Consider the following 26,959-nt stretch of genomic DNA (forward strand, 5'->3'; position numbering starts at 1 on the left):
AGCTTCCAAATTAAAAAAAAAAAATCTTTTCTGACTTCTAAACAATATTATTAATTTGCAATGCAGATCCAAAATTTGTATTGTGTAGTTACCCTTAACTTTGAAGATTAACTTCAAAAGCGGAAGGAAAAAAAGAACTCAATCTAATGTAGCTCCGAGTAAGGTAAGTCTGTGTTGTATTCTTCCGTTTCTTGTGTTCGTCCCTTTGTTTTTAAAGTTTGTCCAATTTCTTTTGCTCTCCCTGCGGCACTATCTGTCACAGAAACGTTTCCCTCCGCTAGAATAGAATAAAAACAAGTGACTGTCGTCTTGAGTTCACGTTATTTTCTTAAAAGTTATGGAAAGTATCATTTCCTTTCTTTACAGAACTGCACTAGAGCTTGTCATGTAAAAATAAAAATAAATAAATAAAACGCCGAAGTAGTGTACGAATAAATCATATAATGTCTGTTCCTTTTCGCAATTATACAGTAAAGTACATGCACAAAAAAGAAATGTCTTCCATATAGTGTACAACTGGCCGCTTAGCAGGGTTAAAAGAAGAAAAAATAGTAATTGGCCATTCCACGTAAATATGAGCCTAAAGGCAAGAAAATTATTTTCAATATATTTTGCTCATTATTTATATAAAAATGACCAGAAAGGTCCAAAATTTACTATTCAGATCGATTTATTCTTAAGAAGTCTTAGTTTTTGTCTTTTAGAGCGATTGAAGTTCCATGCTGCAAGAAGCCAGTCGAAGGGAGAATTTACCAACAATTTTGGACACGCTTGATTATCACGTGATAAGCATTAGATTCAGTTGCGCTGCGATGTAGACAAGCACGTACATTTTGGGAACTGAAGCTCAGAAGTTTTAAAGCTAAAACAATATTACGTAGTCCACTATTTGATTACTTTTATTTCCTACGCCCGTTACAATAGATATATATTTTTTGCTATACAACTTGTACTAAAAGTCAGTTGCGAAAGTAAAATTGAGCACATAGGCAATACAACAAGGAAGTGAATATCATTATATTTCTAATTTAATAGGCAAAAACTGCTTAACGAGTGTTACATGTGAATTAATATTTTGTGCAGTAGGCTAGCTCTAAGGCTCTAAAGAGGGAATTTGAAGTTAGTAAAGTTATAGAAGGTCCTCTTCTGAAGACATGAATTATGGTAAGGTGAGCAGTGTACGAATCAAGGGACATTGTACCGGAGATGATGAAATGCACTCCAGAGAAAATAACACCTAGGAGATATCGTGGGATGAGGGACTCCCCATTAAGTCGAACACTCAGGGTAGTGATTAGCATAAAAACGCCGTATTTCAATTGAGTACTCATTACATACTAGAAGTCTACTTCATCAGAAGCCCAATTCTCTGCTAATGGAAGTCTTCGTTTAGCAAATCGTTAGGGGCTGCAACACAACATATTAAAAAAAAAAAAAAAAAAAAAAAAAAAAAAAAACTGATAAGCCCTATTATTTTTTTGGTGCAAATATGCGTGCAATTTAATACTAGTACAGCTAATTGACTAAACAGGATCAGCTCTCATTCGTTAAGTATAATTCAGATGGTAGGCGTCCTAGCTATTGCAATTGCAAAACTGGACATATTTCGATATGGATGCATCAAACAGTACATAATTTAATTTAGATGGCAGATGTAGAAGAGTAGTTTACATGTGGCTCAGTTCCAGGTGAAATGACATATTTTGCATTTTTCAGAAAAGCATAGTAAAATTACAAATCCCAAAGACAGAATGCTCAAAACGTCAGCTCCATTTCAATTAGAGCATTTATTTTGTTGTCCGTTTCAATCGATTAAAGAAAAGGGATGTTTTCTCATTGAAGATACAATAATCAGATAATATAAATGATGGAAATACTTCTGACATTTCCGAAACAGAAGAAATGGCCACAATAGCAAACATTTCAAGCAGTACATCTGTAAATAGCTACCATCGAGAAACCAGAAAAAAAAAACCACATTACAATGACGCGTACACAGACTCCGAAGATAAAATACACTTTACGAATGAAGTTGTGATCAGCCCTTTGCGGAAAGAATATATTTTTGTTGAAATGCTTGTCTTGGTGGTAATGAAAGGTGAAACAAGTACCAATAACTGTCGTCAAGTTAAAATCTGTCAAGGACTTGTGGACGAAAATAGTGATATTAGAGTTATGTTCTTACAATTTTGTGGCGAAAAGGAATTCGAACTACACGGAAGTTTGGAAAGTATAATTCATTTTCATGACGAGGTTGGTAAACTGCCAACACCGATTATGAAAATTAAAAAACAGTGCGAAGTTGTGTATCAGTTTAGTCCAAAGTATATGTTACTGAAGCATAAGAAGAATACTGTTGTTTATGATAAGTGTATGAACAAACCTACATGTTTAATACTGAAACTTTCCATATTCTTCTAATTTGCATGTTTATTATTTTGTGTTTTTATTTCCTACACTGTTTGTTCTACATATGTAACTTTTTATCTATTAACATTGTAATATTTTTGTTCTTTATATAATATGTTCATTAAAAGTGAAGTTAGTTTAAGTTCATTCGCACTGTGTAACACCCGTTATAATTTGTGTAACATCCGTTACAGTATTGAACAGTTTTAAAATAAAAGCCGTTACACTTATGAAATTTCTGTTTGCAATATTTACTGCATCATACTTTCAGAAAAGTGCACATATAATTGAAAACAAATTTTGAGCTGGACATTCGCAGAGTTTGGCTTAACTTTACATGCATCTGAAGGTACATGTCCAATTGCTGTAACACCCGTTACCCCACATTTTTTGCTTCGCTATCACTGAGCTGTAGTATCATGTATATGTAACGAATTTAGTGTTTACTAAAATGTACAGACAAACGGCGATGTTTCGAGACAGTTTGATATATCTCGACCCAATAAATACAACACTATAGCAATTTCTATTCGTCGAAATGTAACACCCGTTACGATGGAATGGCCGTAATACAGTATGTTCCGTTAGTTAGTCATATTTTACTATTACTGAAGCACTCTCTGATAGACGATGTTTTTGTCTACAGCATTGGAAGTGTCATTGTTTATCTCAGCGACCCCGAAAACTATGGATTCGGCACTATCTCATTTTTTAGATCATTTTTATGTATCTCCCCCTTCCCCTCGTCTAAGTTGCACCCTCAAAATAAAATGATAAAAGCCATCCTAGGCCCGAACCTCATCTATGTGGAAAATTTGATCGAGATCGGTCGCGTGGTTCAAGAATTATTAAGTCACAAAAGTCACTTTCATATATATATATATATATATATATATATATACAGGGGCGGATCCAGGATATGATCAAGGGAGGGGCTAAACCGTATTTTGCCGTTTTATCCAGTGTAAAGCAGGATTGAAGCTCATTTTATCCAGTGTATACCTGAGCGTTAAGGGGGGGCTATAGCCCCTATAGCCCTCCCCTTGGATCCGCCACTGTATATATATATATATATATATATATATATATACAGAGAGAGAGAGAGATAAATGAGATTATACTAGTTAATCAGTATAAGGAGATACGGTCTAGCTACATTGGCTGCCCAGCGGTATAGCCAATAGTTATTTTTTTTTTTAATATTTAATGTGAAAGTTTATTAAGAGATGTCACATCAAAAATGGTACAAGGGAATTTTTCGAACTCGAGTACTAGGGCCACTGTAAAATTTTGCAATAATGCTCTAAAGCTGATATTTCAACTACTTGTGGGTCTTGTTTTGGTTATCAGGTTTGATCGAGTCTGAGAAGTGAGACTCAAACAAAAACCGTGGCCCAGTGACATGTGCCATCATTGATACATTAAAACAATTTTTTTTTTTTAAAGATTTTCCTTTCTTCTCGAAAACTTATATTTTTAAAAGTTGATTGAATATGTAAGTCGGTATATTTTCACAAAGTTTTAAATTGTTGAAGGAGGAACAATGGTTTGACAACCAAAATTACAGAGAAACATTCAGAACAGACAGTTTTCATTTTTTAAAGTTTAACGTCCCATGACATTTCCCCCCATATAAACAATGATTAACGAGTGCTTTATTATTATTATTATTATTATTATTATTATTATTATTATTATTATTATTATTATTATTATTATTATTATTATTATTATTATACAGTCAATAATATTTCATTCAGAATACTAACTTACGGAATAAGAAAAACGAACCTATTGTGTACAAATAGTGGAAAACACTCAGTTATAAGCAATTTACTTACAAGGGAAGTACTTGAAGTGGTACGCGGAGATCTGCATGGGTTATATATCGTAGTAGAGATCACACCGAGTACACTTCACATGTGAAATATCTCGCTTGAATGGGGTCTGTAGGGGGTGTGACGACCATTTGAAGATCAGAACAAGGCACGCTCCGAAACACCAGAAAACGTGGACAAAATGGGAACCTATGATATAATTGTTTTGAGACGTGGTATATATAGGTTTAAAAGGTAGCTGAATACGAATCTGACATCAAAGTTTACAAATTAAAATGGCGGATCTAACATGGCGGACACAAATTACAAAAACAAAAATATGGTTCTGAAATTGAATAGAGATACTTGACGTCGCTATGTATGAATCGGATACTTAAAGTGTACATTTCAAAAGGGCGGATCCGAGATGGCAGACAACATGCAAAACACTGCTATGAAACTGAAAGAGAGTAGGTAGAGGTTTTCGTGGTCGCTGAGTACAAATTCAATGCTAAAAGTGAAATATGCAATATGACTGATCCAATGTGGTGGACATTTTTCTTTAAATAAAGAGAACGGACATATGTAATTCTCACACATATAGTAGAAAAATACCTACAGTGCATAACGAGACAAGTAAAGGCAGGTGATGTTTTACAATAAACAAGGAGTGTGTTTGGTATACAATCATGCCAAAATTGAGGCACGGAATGCAGGGAACGTTTTGTACATGAAAGTTTTGTGATACGAACAGATTGCAATCATAGACAATAAGTATTTTTACTACCAACTCCCTCTCCCACTCTCGAACAGATATGCGTGAATCGGGATGTGTTATATATCGTTGAAAAGCTCGCACCGAGTACATTTATGAGAGTGAAAAATGCTCATTGGAGTTTAAAACATCGTTACGTTTCCACAACTGTCTTTCCGGTTTCACATTATGCCGTGTATAGTTTTGAGTCATATGTACGACAAATGTCCACTCTCATGAGTAGGGATGGTTCCGACACCGAGACAAGGTTCCGACAATTCGAGACAGAGATGTGCTGTTCCAAATCGAGTTGAATTGATAGAGTTTAACGTGCCTTTCTGCAGCGAGGCTATATGAGACGGGACCAATTGATTATTGTGGAATCTGAACCACATTATCTACCGCCGGGAATTGAACGCGGGTCTCCCACGCCAAAAGTGCATACGCTAACCGTTTAGCCACGAAGGAACTCTAGTTTTCGAAATCGAGACGAGACTGAGACGGAGCCCGGCTCTCAGTTTTATAGCAATGTTTTGCATTTTGACCGCCTTTTTGTATTGTACTCTTTTGTTATCCGATTCATACATAACTATGCCAAATATCTCTATATACTCAATTTCAGATCCATAGCTTGTTTTTTGTAATGTGTGTCAGCCATGTTGGATCCGCCATTTTGATTTGTAAACATTTGATGTCAGATTCGTATTCAGCTACCTTTTAACCCTAATTATACCACGTTTCAGAACAATTACATCATAGATTCCCATTTTGTCCACGTTTTCTGGTGCTTCGGAGAGTGCCTTGTTCTGATCTTCAAATGGTCGCCACGCCCCCTACAGACCCCATTCAAACAAGATATTTCACATGTGAGGTGTATTCGATGTGATCTTTCCAACGATATATAACACATGCAGATCCATCGCGTACCACTTCATGTTTTTCCCTTGTTAGTGTTTTTAATAACAAACAGAAATCAAGGAATTAGGACTATGAGAATTTTTATTACTATGTATTATGTTTTAACTTCTTGAACAAATAGTTAGTACATGCTTTCACGCTTCTTTCTTATACGCGCTGTAGGTCTATATTTACTCTTTTTTTTTTTTTTTTTTTTTTTTTTTTGCATTAGACAAATTTAATCCTGATGATTAGAGCTATTTTAGTGCTTTCATTTTCTGTTTTTTTTTTTTTCTTTCTTTACTTTACTGTATAACTGCTTTTATGCTACGGTATTGTATTTATGCAACACGATATTCAACACCCAAGTTTATATTTCATACGAATGTTTGATACAAATGTTTTTATGTGCCATGTATATTTAATTACCACCGTACAGTGCTATACTTGGCTAACGCAGTTCTTAACACTTTAAATATATAATTAAATTAAATTATAAATACACTGTATCTCGAAGGATAGAAATGAAAGCCTTTTTTGTATATTTCCTTTTTGATGTTGAAAGGAAGAAAGACCACATTTCTTTCGTTTCCCTGCAAGCTAAAGAACGACAAAAAGTTGGTGAAAAACCGTTGTGGCTTAAGGAACAGAGAAGCTAGCTGCATCCACACATCAGTGATGCTTATCGTGGAACAAGTAAATTGTGTGTGTGATGACATACACAATTGATGCACACACGAGCTGGCAAAGCGCTATAGTCAGTGTGGGAGAAGCTGTAAAGAAAAAAAAGTGTATTTTCTTCTGTACAACGTACGTACTTGTCGAAGTTAGGCCTCGTGTCTCCCTGCAGAGACAAGACGATGAAGAAGCCAGCGGAGTTAATCGGAAAGAGACTTCATCGTGACGAAGTGCTTTACGAGCGAACGTGACGAATCAAAGTGACACCGGAGAAAGAAAAGAACGGTTAATGAAATTTAATTAAGCATAGCGCAAAGGAGAAAAAATAGGTATTCGCTTATTCGTGCGATGACCTTATGTGACCTTCTTTCTGGTACCATTCAAAATAATGAGGTAGAAAAAAAAGTTTCTCAGTCGATATTTTCAGTCCTTCATCTTCGGTTACGTTAAAAAAAAAAAGTGATGTTTATACAGAAGGCATTTTCTAATCAATATTCTCGAGAAGTCAGCTGTCAAAACATAATCAAACACATTTTTAAAACCTATTTAAGAAGGTCAAAACAACATGACCTTGTTGTAGAACGACAGATTAGAATTGCGTAATTGGATACAATGCTGTAATATCTCCTTTACCTCCAGCAAAAAAGAAGATGGAAGCGTTTATATGATATAACAGGTAGGAGTGTCACGTGTACTCTACGTGAAGGATTTTGGTTCGTGTGACGTCATAATTCCTGAATTAATATTGAAACCGGAAGTAGTAGCAGAGCGCTACCGTTTTCGGTTTTGGTAGATATATTATACTGAATATGAAAGGTATTCTTGAGATGTTTGATGGCAGGAACGAGATTCTCTTTATCTATTATAGTTTTTATTGTATAGCGATTAATGTTAAAAGTGGAAGTGGTTGATTTGTTCCAAGGGTTAAAACGGAAGATGTTACTTGTTCTTGGAACGCTAAATTGATATTTCGGAAACTGTTTTTGGTGTCCCTCATCGCTTTTGCTGTACGTAGGACTGGAAGTTGTAGTGAATTTCTGTCACTTTCGGTTTTAGTGGAGAGTTAAGGGTGGAGATGAAATGCATTCTCGATACGCTTAATCGATTGCAGAAAACGTTATCTATTACCATTTTTGTTCTATAGTGTTTAACGTTAAAACTGGAAATCGTTGATTTCTACCACTTCCGGTCGATGAATCATCTCCATCAACGAACTCGGTTCTTAACTTTCGACCTTCTACTCCGTGGCCAAGATTGACGGAGATCCATCAACTACTTCTTGAGATTTTTTTTTTTTACTTATTGGACAACTGATAAGTTAAATGTAATATCTAAAGAAGTTTTGGCGAAACAAGCGCCTTAAAAAAAATCAATCAATCTTTGTTGTCATATCTATGCTCTTTGTTCATTGTTCAAGAAAAATGTCCTATTTGTGTTTAAAATCGCCTATTTAAATTTATTCTGTTTAAAATCGCCTATTTAAATTTATTCTGTTTAAAATCGCCTATTTAAATTTATTCTGTTTAAAATCACCTATTTAAATTTATTCTGTTTAAAATCGCCTATTTAAATTTATTCTGTTTAAAATCGCCTATTTAAATTTATTCTGTTTAAAATCGCCTATTTAAATTTGTTCTTCTGTAACTTTGGTTTCCAGATCATTATTTCTCCTTCAATAATTTAAAACTATACAAAAGTAAGTATATTTTTTATGGTCTGTCAACTTTCAAGGATACAAATTTCCGAAGATACAAAAAGTAAATCAACACATTGTTTTAAAATATCGGTGATGGTACGTGTCAATGGGACACATGAGTTACGTTTTCTTTCGTCCGAGTCACCTGAATCTAATTTCACTTCTTATTTCAGGCCTTGCAAGCTAAAGGAGACGGAAGATACTGAAGTGAATGATTAAATATAATTGATAAAATAAGTAGGAAGAAACGGTAGATGATATACGAACAGTGATGTATTTAAGATTTGGTTTCGGGCGGGGGAGGGACGTTATGCACAACATGTGAAGAAGCACTTATATTTTTCCTTAGAAGTGATAAGAAGGATTATTGTAGTACTAGGAATTTCGGAGGGGGCTTGAGCCCGATAGCCACCACCCTAAATACGCCACTGTATACGAAAATACAAACTTCTAAAGAGAACCTCTTGTGGAAAGATACGCGAACGCAAACAACATATATATATAAACTTGGGTGCCCGGCTTTTGGGCTCAATTAGGATCAAACTCAATAATTGAGTGCGAACTCTGTAAGTTAATAGCGAGCTAGAATCCCAATATAACTGCTTGCAACCACGAACGCGGTTAATAAACGGGAGATACAGTGAAATGAAGTAGTGACAATATACGTACCTTAACCTGTTCTCATTATTTCTCAAATCGAAGCATAGTGACAAAAAAAAAAAAAAAAAGTCTAACCCACTTAAAGCACTAAAAGGCACTTAAAATCAGAAAATAATTTACTACTATTATCTATATTTTTTAAAGTCATCTAAGCCGAACAAATTAATGCCTAATATATATATAATATCGTTTTCGATGATAATTTTATGAAGTATTAATATGTTTGGCTTGGCACAACTTCAAAATATTTTTTATAGATAACCGTAATACAATATTTTCTGCTGTTAAGCGCTTTATTTTTATTATTTTCTCCTTTTGTAGCGCTTTCATTTTCTGCCTTTTAGTGCTTTGTTTTAAAAAGCCACTTCGTGCTTTCTAGTGCGTTTCTAAAGTCGGTTACTTTTTTTTAAGTTTCAATTTCTGCTTTTTATTGTGTTTAGTAACTTTTCTTTTAGGCCTAAGTTTCTTTCTTGTTAATTTTGCCATTTTTTTAAAACCCAATAGTTTAGCTAGATACCTGAACTAAAGGACGCGAAGTTTCTATAAAATAGGTCTCTCTACGAAATATGCGTGAAAAGATTTATAATAGTTAATTAACAAAGTTATTGACGTATTTGTATTATAAAATTAGGTAGGAACCTCCCTTTGGAATAACTCATAACATTAGTGAAAACCAGGGGCGGATCCAGAGGGTGGCGATCGCAGAAAGCATTTTTTTTTTACATATAAATAAAACCCTTCCCAGAGTTTGGAGGTCTTAAAAGTAGCTCTAAGTAGCAGTATTATAACTCGCTACCCCCCACCCCCCAGAAGTCTGTCCTGGATCCGCCCATGGTGAAAACCATATCAAAATATATAGTTTAAGAAGTACTGAGCATTTAACTCGCGAGATGGCGTTTATGTCCAAATAGCAGGGTGTATGAATCGCAGCGGATCCAGCCTAACATCATTTCACACCTGACAGTTGAAGCCAGTAGATGATGTGATAAGTGTTGGCATTCTTGTAATCAGACGTAAGGTATCGTGCAGTCATCGTGAAGACGAGTGAACTTTCCGTAAAACTACGTTACTCTTTTATCATTTTGATAAAGATACAAATGCTGCACAGATCCATAAAAAATCTATACTGTTTATGAGCAATATACATGTCAAAAGTAACAGCCTGAAGATTCACTTTCGTTCTGGAAATGTCGATTTCAAAATGCTACTCGCAGCGAGTGACCAATCAAAAAAAAAAAAAAAAAAAAGTGATATATTGGCAAAAGTTGGTCAAGAGAGGAGGCATGTAAGCTGTCATGATATAGACAATGATCTAAATATCCACCACCAAACACCATTAAACTATTTGCAGAAAGCTGGCTACAAAAAGGTTCTTAACTTCTTCATTATATGCAACCCACCTCACTTTGTTGATTACCTGGTTGCTCCATATTTTAGGATAAGTTTGTTTCATCAGTAGTTACAGGAATTATTTGATTGTTTCTTATAATTAATTCTTACAATTACTCAAATATTTTTATACATAAGAACCTTTCGTGGGAATAGCTTATTTGACTAGCAAAATCCACATCGAAATATAATCAACGATTCTCGATATAATCCCGAACATATGTAACTATATACATATATACTATATACACACACACATACAGGTCAAACTGAGAATCTTCTTTTTTTCTTTTTTTTTTTTTAATGTTAGTTATAAAAAGTTTTATCCCGTTCTCAATTGTGAAATGAAGTCAAGTGACAATTTTTTTTTTATCCCGTTCTCAATTGTGAAATGAAGTCAAGTGACAAAAAAGTTTTACTCCGTTCTCACTTGCAAAATTAATCGCAATGACAAAAACGTTTCAGCCCTTTATTCTATTTGGGCAATGACGCATAGTGACAAATAAATGTTTTACCCCGTTTTCTTCATTTGTGGCAAGGTATTTGACATCCGTGTCGTGCAAAATTTATACTTATTATGAATTAGATTTTGCTATTTACAATCAGAGAAGAAAGAAGAATATTGCGTATTTCATTTTAATTCACTGTTCGTATTTCTTTTTATACTTTGAAACGTCCCTTTACTTTATTATTAACATATTGCAGTGCTGAAAAATGTAGCTATCGTGGAGAAAGATGTGTACTACCCCAGTCAACTTAACGATAGAGATATTATTTATTACATTGTCTCCTCATACATTTCTCCCCTACAATTTCTATTTTAGGGGAATTTGCAAATAAGCATTTCAGTTCATTTTATGTCTGTTTTTTACGCATTGATCAATTTCATTGTTCCAAACCAATGAGTCCTTTTATGATTAGTATTTATTTATTTATTTTATTTTATTTTATAGAGAAAAATTGTAGCAACGTAACTTGCCCGGAGGATGAAACTGAGTGCCCAACCGACAGTTACCGACTGCCCAGCCACAAATCGCCCGAAGAATGTTGCTCTACACCGCAGGGCTGTCAGTGTTTGCCAGGTTCTTGTCCACCAGCAAATTGTTCACCTGGGTTGAAAGCAAGAGTTGTGAGACCTGGGAACCACAAGCCGGGAACTTGTTGTCCTTTATATGAGTGCGTCAATGGTAAGTAATTATCAAAGTCTTAATTGACAAAGCAATATTTTAACTTTACTAATGTAATTCTTCTTCTTCTTCTTTTCTTACATCATTTTATTTATTTATTTATTTATTGTTTAAAGGACACCAACAAACATCTGCATGAAAAAGTAGATACAAGGAATTTTAGGGAATTTCAGTGGTTCAGGTTAGATACGAGGGATGATCGGGAAAAAGGTTGTGGAACATAAAACTTCTGTGTTATTCACTGTAACTTAACGAAAATTTATTTGTAAATTAATAACATGTCTGTCTTGGTACGGTTTGAAGACCGGATTCTGATCATGTATAGAGTCTACTCGAGAAGCAGACATTAAAAATTATGACTCGTCTGGAAAATTGGTGAGGTCAGTGGTGCGGTTCCTGTGGGCCAAAAACACTACACTTGCTGACATTCGTAGCCAGATTGTAGAATGTATTGGGTGGGAGGGCTAAATTTTAAAGCAACAAGTAGGGAAATGGTGTCGTGCCTTCAAAGAAAGACGAACCAATATTGTTAATGACAACCCTGGACACAGCCGTAGAATCACTACTTCAACCACTGATGTTATGCTTGGAACGACTAGAGCACCCCTTCAATAGCCCTGACGTAACCCCAGTGACTTTCTTTTTCCTATTCTAAAGCAAAAACTGGCTGGCCACCATTATCTGGCATGTGATTATGTCAAAACCGCTGTCTCACAGTGGCTACGAAAACTTGAGCGGATTTTTATGGAAATAGCATAGAAAACTTTATCTGCTATTGTGATAAGCGGTTGAACAAAAACTGTGATTACATCGACAACAATCCCTCGATGCGCTCTATCATCAGGTGTGTTAATCTTCCAGCTTTGTGTCACACATAAGCCATAATAGAGTTTGTAATTTTTGCCCAATCATTCCTCGTAATATTGCCCATGAGACGAAATCTTGTTTTATAAATTTTGTAGACCTCTTGTCTCATGTAGATTTAACAAAGAATTCTGTTTCGTCTCGTAAATTTGTATGACTTTCTCTCTTACTTTTATTTCTCCTAATGGGCTTGCATAAATCTGCGGAAACGTCATAGCCTTTTTCGATATACATCATTTGCTAACTTCACTAATGTGTTTCTACAAAAATGGAAATTAGTATCGCAAGTTACTCAAAGGCTAAGAGCCACTCTGAATAGGACTCCTGACTCCTTATATCTACAAGTAATATGAAAGTGGTAATACCATACGATTAATCAAGTATTAGCCAAAAGCATTGTATTAATTTAATTCATGTAGAAAGTGTTTACTTAAATAAAAGAAAGTGATTTACTTGATTAAAAATAACTGAATATCACATAAAAGTACGAAAACAATAAACTTAATTTTGGGAAGTAAAAAAAAAAAAAATACTACACAAATACTGTATATGGAAAACAACTATCAGAAACAGTATAAACATTTTGTGGCCTTTTTTTCAGTTGTACTAGAGAAAAAAGAAAATTGAATTCTAACTATCAGATTGAAGCTAAATGGAAACATGCTGAAATAGCGAAGAATTTGCAGCACTATGTAAATCGGTATTCTTAAAAATATATACTAAAGTCAAAGACGACTGAATCAGACAGAAACAAAACTAATATTACCTTTATACTTTGCTCAATTACAAAAATAAATAAATAAATAAGAAAGCAAGAAAATGTTATTTGGGCCTAATGTTGCTCCCGAGATGAAAATTTGATCGTCTCGTCCCAAGAGCGATACGAGAATTACCATGTGCCTTATCTCGAATTGAAAAATGTAGGTCTTGTCTCATGGGCAACATTATGGTAGAGCATTCACATGTGGTGCGAGGGGTCTCAGGTTCTAATCCAGCTCAGACCATATGAATTCGTTGCGGCAAGTACCTATGTTCTTTCTTGAGTATCTCCACTTTTCATCCAGTTTCTCATTGCACAATTCTTCCATAATTCATTTGCCACTTATCATATGTCTTCCTAAGCCCACTGCACGCAAGCGGAAATATTATTGTAAAGATTTCTTTGATTTCAGTTACAAAGATTATTATATTATATGCATTAAAAAGTATTCGTTGAAACTAACTCAAAACAATATTTGCATACTCTTCTTCTTCTTCTTCTTCTTCTTATTATTATTATTATTATTATTATTATTATTATTATTATTATTATTATTATTATGTATTCTGACGTTTGGCAGGCCCTGGGACAAATAAGTTTTCTTTTTCCACGTTCCTCGATCTTCAGCTTCCTCTTTTAATGCTTTTTTTTTTTTTTTTTGCATCCTTCAAATCATCTATCAGTTGTGTTCTTCTCCTTACTACTCCTCATTTTGTTTCCATCTTTCCTTCTATGGCGATATGAAGACAATTTCTTTGCAAGAATAATATAAGTAATAAACTCTTTGGTGTTCATCAGTGAAAGGCTGTGGTGAGCTGGAATCTTCAAGTTGGGCGATATGTGGCCAGTACATCAGTTATTATTAGCATTCTAGATCGGAGTACGCTACCTCTTAATTGGTATAGTTACCCTGTTTGCCCATGGTGCTATCCCAAGATCTAAAAATTCTGTATCATGATTGTAAATCGTCACATGGAAAGTGGTTACAATTATATGTACTCTGACTCTGTCCAAGATTACATGAACTCTATTTCGCGCTGTTTTGAGCAGTGAATATCAGTACAAAAGTTGAAAGCTTTGTTTAACCGATATTCGTATTTCCGCCCTACTCGTTATCGTAATTTTCTTATTTTCTTCTGGTACATCGGGCGCGGTTTTCTCTGTTCCTTCTCGCAGTGGGTTGGTTTCTTCTGTGTACCTACGCTCGCTTATGCTATCATCAAGATAATAGCATAAAATGCTTTCAGACTAGAAAACAGTATCACATGTATTGTAATGAAATTATTAATACATGCGTTTTAAATTGTTAATTAAAAAAGAAAAATGAAATGAAATCTTTGAGTTTTACGTCCCACGGTTATGCCGGTTAGGCTAAAAGAGACGGTGATGAGTAATGAATGAAATGGTGGAATGAAGAAAGTGGGAGGAAACGGGAGAACCCCGAGAAAACCCACGCACACGGTGTTTGTCCACCTAATTAAAAAAGAAATTCCTTTTCTACTGTCAAATGTCTTTTATGCCAATCATAGATGTTAATAAAACAATGCATACCCCCTTCATGAAGTTCTGTATATACGCCACTGAATATATGGAATTATGAAGAATACAGAAGAAATTGGTCCGTTCCGTAACGGGTTAAATCGCAAATACTTTGTCATAATGTTTGAATACTTAAGATCGTACACGTAGCTCCATCTTATCTGCAGTAGAAGGAATTCATTGCTATCGGCTATGGCAGTGTGGCACATGCAACGCCATCTGTTAAGCGAAAACTAAAATATATCGGATACTGTGAGTTCGTTTGTAAGGAATTGCGAGTGATTAATTTAATGCTGTTTGCACTGTATGCAAATACATCCATATAGATAAATAGCCTTGCATAAGAGTCCAAATACATTGATTTTGTTCTGCACAAACACATTAACTGATGCCGGATCATGTGTCATCACAGCTAATTCTACATGAGATAGTGGAATGTGGTTCTGCCAACCAACCCTCATCCCCCGACCCGTTCTAAATAGTTATCTGTAATGACTGTAGCGCGCTATATGGATGGGATGTGATCGCGTGCACCGTGGAGTATGTGCAAATGATCAAACAACACGTTTTCGTGATACGAGGCGCTTTTTGTTTTTTAACATGTGTCACGCGAATCCGCATTCAACTGCAGCCGCGGTTGCTTGTCCAAAGCAGCAGCCTATACATACATACACACACGTACAGCAAATATGATTTTCATTCAGCGACAACATCTAAAATCTGTGTGTGCATAATAACTAGGTTGCTTGACGCATTAGGGAGACATGATAACACTTAATTGAAGCTAATTACTTCAAACATCAACATTTTCTCGGGTTAACTGAACAAATTAACCGCACCAACTTGTCTCGTATAGGAAGTGGTATTTGATATACGGGAATAATTTTAGGCTAAGGCAGGAATAATGTTAGTAGTTAAAAACAAAGTAAAAACATGTCTAAATTACAATGTATTGTTCCTTTTCAGAAATGCGGAATGATCTAATTGTATGAAAAACATGATATACTTGTTTTTCTTGTTCAAGATGACAATACCATTAATAACTTAATGTGACTATTATTGACCTTTACAGTAGAACCTATTCATAATGGATTCTGTCTTCAATGAAAAAGGATGCTTAATGAAATAATAATAATAATAATAATAATAATAATAATAATAATAATAATAATAATAATAATAATAATAATAATAATAATAATAATAATCGCAGTTCCGGCAATTTTCATGTGTAATTTCGTATAATTAAGTGTATGTTAACGGTATTGAGAAGCACCGTATTCTGAAACCAAAATGCGAATACACCTTCTCTGGCTAACTTGCTATATAAACATCAACTTTCGGCACAAGAATGATAAGTTTTATCGTTTTCTTTGAAGTTTATTTTTGAAAATATATTGAAATATATGAAAAATAACACTAGTTAACAAAGTTTTCGTAACATAAGAGAAGATACTTAATCTTGAAGGAACTGTGTATGCTGAATTCGACACGTACAGTTTTCCTGCAATAGAGGGATTTTTAGGAAATTCCTTCAAAAATATCCCTTTGTCGCGTATTTCATAACCCTAGCTCTCGTTTTCTTGCGAGCAATAAAAGAAATACAGAAGAATTAAATCAAAGAGAACCTTGATTGATACTCAATAAACCCTCCAAGTTTCAGAACAATCGCGTTATTATTTCTAGAGAAATAAAGATATGTATGTTTCTATGCTTTCAGATCTCTTGATTTGGTGGGGAAAAACTATTTGCTTCATTAGCACAAGCACATACATAACATAGAATACAATACACTTTACATGTATCACAATTTACAATAACAATAAATACAAATATACAAAAATATCTTGAAAAAGCCATTAAAACTACCAGAATGTATGAAACTTCCATTGAGTTACACAAATGTACACTACTTCCTTCTTTTGTAAGAGGTATTGCATTCTCTAACAAGACCCCAACAATAATCCCCATCATTGAAGGATACCATCGTCTCTGATACCTTTTCTCAATTGCCATTATGTCTTGGTGGGTTGCTGACAGTACCTAGATCAGCAGGAAAGAAGCTAAGGTGAGGGTGTAAAAGAGTGGGTTTTTAAAGACATTCTACAACCCACTTCTTTGTATTTCTGTAGCATATCCTGTACGATTTCACAGTAAATCTCCGCTTTCTTATTTCCCAGAAAGTTGTGCACAACACACTTAAATGTTGTCCAGGCCGCTAGCTCGGAACTTGCTGTCAAAGATATCATCAAGCATGAGTTTCCTAATCTGCGGACTAACAAACACTTCCGCTAAAATCTTAGCATCACTCAGGTTAGGAAACTTAGGTTGCAAATGCTTGAAACCTTCACCAGTTGTGTGCATGGCTTTGACAAAGTTCTTCATAAGTGTTAAGTTTATATGGAGTGGTGCAGTGTTGAGTAAGTTACTTGTAAAAATGTAACGCGTTACAAGTTACTTTACTTTCCCTTAAAATGTAACGCGTTACTTGCCCCAGAAAAGTAACTGTTACCCTACTTCGAAAGTAACGTATTACTTTTAGGTCCGAAACTTTGAATTTGTAAAAAAATCTTTTTATTTCAATTTTTCCTACTACTACCACTATTATTATTATTATTATTATTATTATTATTATTATTATTATTATTATTATTATTATTATTATTATTATTATTATTATTATTATTATTGCAAATTCTGATTTTTTCAATCATCGTTAAATATTTAGAACTGTAGAAAACGTGTGAGAAATGTGCGCACGACTTGCACCCTTGAAAGTTTCTGCGCATTTCTCACACATTTTGTACACACTACGCACTCCTATTTCACACAATATATATCTACATGTAAAAGAAGCGATCAAAAGTCGTTGCAGTTTATGCATACAAAAAATGTAGGATTTTTTGCAGTGTGTGTTTCTATATCTGCTGTAGTATATTGTAAACATATTTGTTGACAAATAAAAAAATATTTTGAATATATATATATATATATATATATATATATATATATATAAAAACCATGGTTTGTCACATAAAATTATTGATTTATAAGGATAATCATATCCAGTAAAACAGTTTACAATATTTTTACATCGAAATTTTACGTTTCGCTGATTAATTTAAAACCTACTTATTCTAGTTGAAAAAGTATATCATAGAAAATCACTATATCATTGTCACGACAACCAATCAACGTACTACACCTCCTATTTTACCTACACTCAATATACATTTCTTTATTTAATCTCTTGAAAAAATGAAATCTTATTTTTCTCTTACTTACAAGGCAGAGTATCCATGTGTAACACGCCGATTGTGATAAGATTGCACAAACATAGAGAACATCGAAAAAGAAACGACACGTATTTTTTATATAGGCCAACAAGCACACTGAAAGGGTCAAATAGGAGCATAAAAATGGGGTCAAAATGAGATTATGTGGAATATAGCGAGAACGAGAAGAGATATCGGAAAAGGTTAAATATACGAAACATACTACCCATAGTCGACGCAAGGCAATGAAGTGGAACACACCCATGGGAGGAAAGCAGAACATCCGGAAATGGACCAATCACGTGTACAACAATGTGTTACAATGTGTTACGGAAATGAGCGAAAAGGGTGGTAAGGAGCAGGAAGAAACAAGAAACAAAAACATAAAATACGTGTTTTTTTCTTTCGGTGCATATGTTGCCCGTATGCGGAAGAGACGCAAATTCATTTCAATGCGCGAAGATGGGATAACACGCAGGAAGGATGCAAACGCCGTTCGTATAGACAGTCAGCGAGACAGTACTGCGCAGTGGGTTGCATATATCACGTAATGGAAAGAACGATGAGATGGATGTTGGAAACGAAAATATGTGTAGTCAGTAGTGACTCAAAAACAAAAATGTTACTACTGTTATGTTGTGCGCGTATTTTCGTAGTGATGTAATGTTGATACTCATGCGTGGTACTGATATTACTGTTGCTGTGTATCTTACGTATATGGACCACCTGCTATTACATTCTACTTTGATATGCATTTTTGTTCCCATTACGCGATATATGCAACCCACAGCGCAGTACTGTCTCGCTGGCTGCCTATACGAACGGCGTTTACATCCTCGTGCATTGAGATGAATCTGCGTCTCTTTCGCGTATGGGCAACATATGCACCGAAAGAAAAAAACACGTATTTTCTGTTTTCGTTGCTTCTTTCTTCCTGCTCCTTACCACCCTTTTTCGCTCATTTCCGTGTGTTCTACTTCATTGCCTTGTGTGGACTATGGGTAGTACCGGTATTTCGTACATTTAACCTTTTCCAATATGTCTTCTCGTTCTCGCTATGTTCCACATAATCTCGTTTTGACCCCATTTTTATGCTCCTATTTGACCCTTTCAGTGTGCTTGTTGGCCTATATAAAAATACGTGTCATTTCTTTTTCGATGTTCTCTATGTTTGTGCAATCTTATCACAATCGACGTGTTACACCTGGGTACCCTGCCTTGTTAGTTGCAATTGAAACTTTTTTACACGAAGAAATTAAAACTTCTAAAGTCTCCATAAGTATAAACGAAATAGCAATATGCGAGAATGAAGTATTGAAGAAAACATTAATATAATATTAGTAAGAGCACTCGTAAACAAGTTATTAACAGACAATAACTTGATCCCAAATGTTTGTGTGTGTATTGTCTCGGTCTACGCTAGAAATTTAACTTAAAAAAGAAAAAAAAATTTAGATGCTTCCTCCTCAAATTTGTGGATGAACTCCTGGTTGTTGATAAACATTTCCCGCCGGGGCACTTCAGACACTTTACTTTTAAATTCTGTCCACCATCATCCTCAGCTTTTAAGAAAAGTATTTTTTTTTTTAATGAAGCACTTAGAGGATAAAAGTGTTTTACATTTTTTTTTGAAACGTTGCATTCTGGCGGCTCATGCACGTATTATATGTTAATCATGCTACGTTAACACATTATTTAGTGAATCGTCGTCTGAGTGCAGATATTTAGAAACGATGGAAGCGGTATGTTAACGGACAAAGTTGTGAAAGTCAATTTTCCGGTCATATTCAATTTGTTACATAACATCTTTATCCTCTAAGCGCTTAAAATGTTCGAAGGATAAAATATTTTCGTTCTCCATCTTTATAAAAATAACACCAACCAAAGTAAACAAGACTACCATTACACTCGCAGTTCACTCACTGAATGTATTGATTTGCAGCTGTCAAAATCTATGACAAAATCTTCCAGGTGCTTGCAATCAGTACATGAGATTTGCCTGAGGTTATACTCCTCTTCCAAAAACAGCAAGTGACACTAAGATCTTATATGTTTCTCTGTGTATCGGTAACTGACTGCCGGTCACTGACATAGTTCATGCTCCATTGCTTCATTTTGAGAAACTTACTTACAGGAAAGAAACATTTGTTTCCGAAAAAAAAATACATATATTATAGTTACTCATCCGAAATGTAACGCAAACTAGGTACGTTACTTAAAAATTGTAACGCGTTACCGTTACAGTCACTTTGGAAAAAATGTAACGCGTTACTAGGAAACAATTCCTAAAAAGTAACACGTTACTTCCATTATGTTACTTCCCAAGACTGGAGTGGTGGCAGTAGTACCTTATTAGGATCTACCAAAGGAGCATATTTGACGTTGGATTCTCCAGGAACGTAATTGTCTTTGATAGGAATATTTGATAACAATTTAAGGAAGACAACGGAAAGAAGTCGGAAGAGGCCGTACGTATCAACAAATATACATTGAATTCAATTTTCATTCATTCTGAAAGTTAACGTAAACTTCTAATTCTACTGAGACTGATACAAGTAAGTGGAGTGTATTGTTGAATATTGTAAACAGTCATGTTCATGTCTGTGCTTGTGGTATTGAAGCAAATTATTTTTCCCAAAATCAAGAGATCTGTAGTATGGTGCAAAGAACAATACACACAGTATACATATAAATATCTTTATTTCTCTAGAAATAATAACGCGATTGTTCTGAAACTTAGAGGGTTTATTGAGTTTGGTTCAATTCTTGTGTGTGTTTCAAAACAATACCAACAACATTTGGGAGATAATTCCTGACATCAAGATAAGACAAAAAATATAGACCAACCTGGGTGCAGAAATCCGTCATTTCGGAATTTTGGGCTGCCGAATACATGATAAAAACGAACTTTAAAGTCCCATAGCTCCAATACTATGGAACCTACCGTACTCGGATCCACGGGCGTCTCTGGCGGGGGGGGGGGAAGACGAGGGGGACACGTCCCCCCAATATTTTGAAGTACAAAATATTCAATATTTTATTCTAATTTAATTATTTACTAACGATAGAATAACATATAAATAATAATAATTTTTATTTGGAGTATAATATTCAGGCTGTGAAACGATTATAACAGAGTTCTTGATATACCTCAAGGGATCCGTGAAGGTAAGCAGAAGGGTAAAAATGGAATCGAAGATAATAAACAGGTTGGGCTAGAAAGTAACATTTAAATCAATTTCTTTGATGTCTCCCCCATATTTTACATGCCAGAGACGCCAATGGTCGGATCAAGATCATTTAGTATGTACCCTATCCAGATATCCATGTTTCAGAATCCTCGGGTACTTCCGAAACAATTTTTTGCAAAGGTACTTGGTGACTTCAAAATATATGCCTATAGCCAAAGTCTCTCTGTAAAAATTGTTGCGTGAGTACCACAGGATTTTGAAACATATATTTTTGGATAGCGCACATATTAGTTCCTAAGTGCTTTTGACTCAACTACAGTAGGTCCCATAGTATTAGAGCTATGAACTTTTAAATTCTTTTTTCTTTTTCTTTTTTTTATGTATTCGGCAGCCTGTAACTCCAAAATGACGGCTTTTTGTACCCATATTGTTCTATACTTTTTCTCTTATCTTGGTGTTAGGAATCACCTCCCAAACGTTGTCGGTATAGTTTTGAAACACCCTATATATATATATATATATATATATATATATATATATATATATATATATATATATATATATAGATAGATAGATAGATAGATATAGATATAATATCGGATAGATAATACATTTGAGCTTAGAAAATACAAACAAATCAGGGAGTTTCAGAAAATATATGCGGATAGAAATTTCTAGTCTTAAAATGCGAATATGTCCGTATAAATGCTGACATATGGTAGCCCTAGTGTTCAGTATCTACGCCAGCTGTATTTTCAGTATTATTATTATTATTATTATTATTATTATTATTATTATTATTATTATTATTATTATTATTATTATTATTATTATTATTATTTAAATGAACTTGATTATTCATGTTGTGATTTTACAGGTTTCTTTCTGAAATTTAATTAAATGTCTCTCCCTTTCAAAATGAATTTGCATTGTATATAAACTCAATGTTACTTAACATAAATTGATCTGCCATGTGTACAGGGCCGTGCTGGGATACTAATGAGGGCGGTGGACAAGTCTACTAAAAGGGCGCCCATACAAACGGGAATATATGTCCGTTTTAGATCAAAATCACCACCAAATTTGTTTTAGTATTAACGTAAATAGCTAACCTCGAATCGAAATCCTCTTTACTACAGAAAAACTTTTTAGTTCCTGTAATAACATTTCTGTCAAATAAAAAGAAGCTAAATGTATCAACAACTTAATATAGCACGCCTATGGACGCAGGAGGTTCATTGCTGCGTTTACAAAAGCTCTCCATTGATTTCTGTCCTTAGCCAACTGAACCCAGTTTCTACTTTATATTTCAATCTCTGCGAGAACCATTTTAATATTGTCCTCCCGTCTTCCTAACGGTCATTTTCCTATTTGGATTTCCAATTACAACTTCGAAAGCGTTTCTAATTTCTTCCATTCTGGCTACATAACCTAACCATTTGAGCCTCCTAGACTTGATGACCCTAGCAATGTTTGGTAAACGGTATAAAATTATGCAGTTCCTCTTTATGAAGTTTCCCCCCTTTCTTCATTCCCGTTCCTTTTGGAGTTCGAATATTGGTTTAAGAATCTTGTTTTCAAATACTTTCAGTCTGCGATTTTCCCTCAGTCAGTGAGCATGTTTCGCAACCATACAGCACAACAGGCATGATTATCGTTTTATATTTTGGGCTACAAATTCCTCAACAGAATTAGCGACAACAAAACATTTTTAACTGAATAATAGCACGAAATCCCTGCTTTCAGTTGACATCAAATTTTTTAGTGATTATGGTTTTGGTCTCTTAATAATGATCCTAGATATTTGAAAGTTTCCACTTTGTCGAAAGAAAATATTATTTGGTATTTTAACGCATCCATAAAATGCACTATTACAATCCCGACAAACTTCCATTTATTTAGTTTTCTCTGCATTTACTTTTAAGCCTATATCCCTGCTAGCGTTAATTAAGATTTTTGCATTCCTTTCTATTATTCTATCATTCCCTATTAAATTTACATCATAAGCATACGCCATAACCTGGTAAATACAATTCAGCTCTAGGACCTGATTGCTGTCTTTGATTTTCCTTATAGTGTTCTCCAGAACAAAGTTAAATAATAATGGCGACAACGCATCTCCTTGTTTCAGGTCATTCTCAGCGTGAAAGCTCGTGAACAAGAATTTCTCTACTCGAACCTTACTTTGGGATTCATTTAAACATATCTTAATTAATCTACCTTTTTCGGTGTTGCAAATTCTGTAAGCATGTTGTACTATGTTTCCCTCCTACCAGAGTCTAAAGTCAATAATTGATGTGCCAGGATGTTGTATTCTCTCATTTCTTTTCAAGTATTAGTCGAATGGTAAATATCTGGTCGATAGTTGATCGATTTTACCTAAATCCGTTCTGATAATCTCCAATAATTTCATCTGCGTATGGAGTAAATCTTGCTAATACAATGTTTAAAACGATTTATTTGATGTCGACAGAAGAGAAATGCCTCGATAATTATTAAATATGCTTTGTTGCTTTTCTTCTGAACTGGAACAATGATTGATTCTCTCCGCTCTTGTGGTAATTCCTCCTTGTTCCAGATAAGGATAATGAGTTTGTGTATCTTGCTATACAATTTTTCCTCTCTAGGTAAAATTAAGTGAACCAGAATTTCGTCTACACACGGAGATATGTGTTTATTTTTTAAATAGCGATTTCTGTTTCTGTCTGGTTAGGTTCTGGGATATACGGTTATGCTGCATGCACTTCACTTTCTCCACATGCATTAGTGTTTGGCTATGTGTTAAGCAAATCGTCAAAGAAATCTGTCCATCTATTTAAGATGCTATCTGTATCATTGAGAACTGTTCCTTTAGGTTTCCTTAATATATAAGCACGAAGTTGATAGCCTTTCTTAAGTTCGTTGATGCATTTATGTATGTGAATGTTTTTATTGATGCATCCGAATGTTTTTGTTTTTACTATTATCTTCAAGTTAATTAATTTTAACTTTCAAAAGTCACGTTTCTTTGTTCTAAAAGTTTTACAAGTTTTCTGCCAGATGACAATGAAATTTTACGTAGTTATTTCGTTCGGATTTTGTAGCCAACCCTGTTTCTTCTGTTTTCTCTTCTCTGCTACTTTAGTAGATTCCTGGTTGAACCATGGTTTGTTCCCACGTATTTCTGCGTGCCGGAATATTTCTTTTGCTGAAATTTTAATGTTATATCTAATTTCAACCAAGTATCTTGAACACTAGTACACTCCAAACTTTCTAAAACCGAGAATCTATTCTACACTTCAATCTGGTTCCCCTCTCTCCTGACTCTCCTTTATTTAAAAAAAATAAACCGGTCCGTTTTCAGATATTGAATATGTCCTTTATTCCACGATAGTCTCTCTCTTACTATCACAATCAACTTCCCTGAACGACCGAACATCAGTTGTGCTAGACTGTTCTTTTCTGTCTACTAAAACATGATCAGTTTGAATATGTGTTTTTCTATCAGATGAAGTTCAAGTATATTTATGAATGTCGCGATGTTGGAATTTTGTAATCTTCACGATAAGGTTTCTGGATATTGCATAGTTCATGAGTGTAACGCCGTTGTCACAACCTTTCTTATGCAAACATTTATTCCCTATAATCGGTTTGAAAATACCCTCTCGTCCTACCTTCGTATTGAAACCGCCTAACAGGATTTTCATATGGTATTGGAGAAGATGATCAAATACCCATTCTATTCTTTCGTAAAAACTGTATTTTTTTTCTTGCCATTCTTATTTTCTGTTGAGACCTGTGCATTTAAAACAATATTACACCACCGACCTTAAGAGAAGTAAAAGAGAATCTATCAATAGCAAATTCAACCTATGTAACTGCTGATATTACGTATTCGTTTGTGAACGGAAAGCCCTGTTTCTAGTTGGTAATTTTTAATTTCTTCCCCGTAAAATAACGTAAAATTTCCCGACTTGACTCCTCCATTTCTTCTCATCTAACTTTCTGATATCCCACTAGGTCTAATCTGTATTTTTAAACTCATTTTTTACACATTTTAACGAGCCCGTCCTAGACTTCTTATATTCCATGTTCAAAATCTCATGTCGATTTTACTTTCCTGTGTTTGTGCCAAGTTATCAGTTCTGATCCGAGGATTCTGCGAACTTATCTGAACAATCATTTTTTCACAGGATGAGGTTGTTAGCCTCACACCAAATTCTCAAGCTGGGTTAACACCCCTTGTCTGTCCGCGATTGCTTGCTCAGTAAATTCGCAACTAACCTCTATATCCCAGACGCCTCCTCCTCGATCCACAACATGAGGACGCGCCGTGCCGTGGTGACAGGAAGACCACATTTTACGGGAATTAATACAGCTATATTTCAGAAATACAACAGGTTCTGATCATCCGAACACTGCTTTAAAACACACAGTATTAATTAATATGCTCGGATATATGGATGCATATTAAGACTGTGAAAGCTTCGATGCCCTAAAAATCGTAAATTAGAGACTAGTGTTAGTGTAGTATTACATAAATGCATTGTATGTTTGACTATCCGAACCATTCTTGATGTATCACATTGTTTCGTTTTATAGATATATAACTTTATAATATTTTTGTAAGTGGTTATACTCTTTACCTGCTCTCTGCCAATAACAACTGTATGAATTCATAATACAAAACTGAAATACAGAGGAATAAAATTGAAAAAAATAATGTGATTTCGCAGGGCATCTTATGTAAAGGGCGCCTTGTATTCTTCACAGGTTCTGTACTACCAGTCAGTATTTGAATTTATTATACAAAGCTGGTATACAGGATAACCAAAACCACTTATCTATAATGTGATGTTTCGTAGGGCGCCTTATGTAGAGGGCGCACTGTACCTTTCACGGGTTCTTCGCCAATAGTAACTGTGTGTATTTATTGTACAAAACTGTGCTATACAGAAGAGTAAATAAAATCGTTCATCTTTGATGTGGTCTCGGAAGGGTGCCTAATGTAAAGAGTGCACTGCACCTTTCACGGGTTCTTTACCAATAAAACTGTAAGAATTTATTACTGAAAATTTGTACCTTTATTTATACTGTGATATTTCAGAGGGCGCACCGGGACACGTCCCGGTGTCCCGGTGGGCCAGCACGGGCCTGCATGTGTATGATATTTCATACACACGGCGCGGCGTCTTGCTTCTGGGCCGCGTGTATCCTATTCCATGCACAAGCAATTTCCTCATTCTAGGCCTTGTGTATAGAAACTCATACACAGTTCGAGTGAAACTATATCTGACTGTTTAACAGATGTAGCGTACAACTAACAGTAAGACGGGACAGTACTGATAATTTTAATTTCTTTCATGTAAAATAAAAAAAATTCTTGAAAACTATTTATAATTAGCATTTTATTGAAGTATTAGCAATTAAAAAAGAAGGATTAAGCGTAAATACTACATGTTTCGAGTTTGATTTCACAGTTAAAGTTTTTTACATTATGTAGAATGTCACTTGTACACTTACTATTTTACATAACTGTTCTTTATATAATCATTATGATAAGTTTTGTTACACTTAGCTTTCTCGTACATAACCTATATAGATATAAAGTTTATATATTTTGACTGAATACTTTCGACAGCTTACTGATTTCTATTGAAACACTCTGCACATGAAAGGATTCTTGGGGCATTTGCCACATATTGTCTTCACTCACCTACCAAATTTCCTCTCTGTCGACTCAGATTTTCCATTTCCGCCATATTTTTTGTAGCAATGAACACAGCCTCCTTGCTTCATTATTCCATTATCCCTCTATCAAATGATGAGTTGGAGCTTTTCTGCCTTGCGCATGTGAAGCAAAT

The 26,959-nt window shown here is 34.7% G+C and overlaps 1 protein-coding gene across 4 annotated transcripts in view; it reads left to right on the forward strand.

The window, feature by feature from the left end:
• LOC145660497 (cysteine-rich motor neuron 1 protein-like) overlaps nucleotides 1-26,959 on the forward strand; it is a 473,023-nt gene that overhangs the window by 405,366 nt on the left and 40,698 nt on the right. For all 4 annotated transcript variants that reach the window (XM_081725618.1, XM_081725620.1, XM_081725619.1 and 1 more), the window contains exon 3: nucleotides 11,254-11,487. In XM_081725618.1, coding sequence (XP_081581744.1) covers nucleotides 11,254-11,487 — 234 coding nt within the window. The remainder of the gene's footprint in view (nucleotides 1-11,253; nucleotides 11,488-26,959) is intronic.

The sequence above is a fragment of the Thermobia domestica genome, chromosome 9 (genome assembly GCF_964235325.1).
Source record: "Thermobia domestica chromosome 9, izTheDome1.hap1.1, whole genome shotgun sequence".
Lineage (NCBI taxonomy): Eukaryota > Metazoa > Arthropoda > Insecta > Zygentoma > Lepismatidae > Thermobia > Thermobia domestica.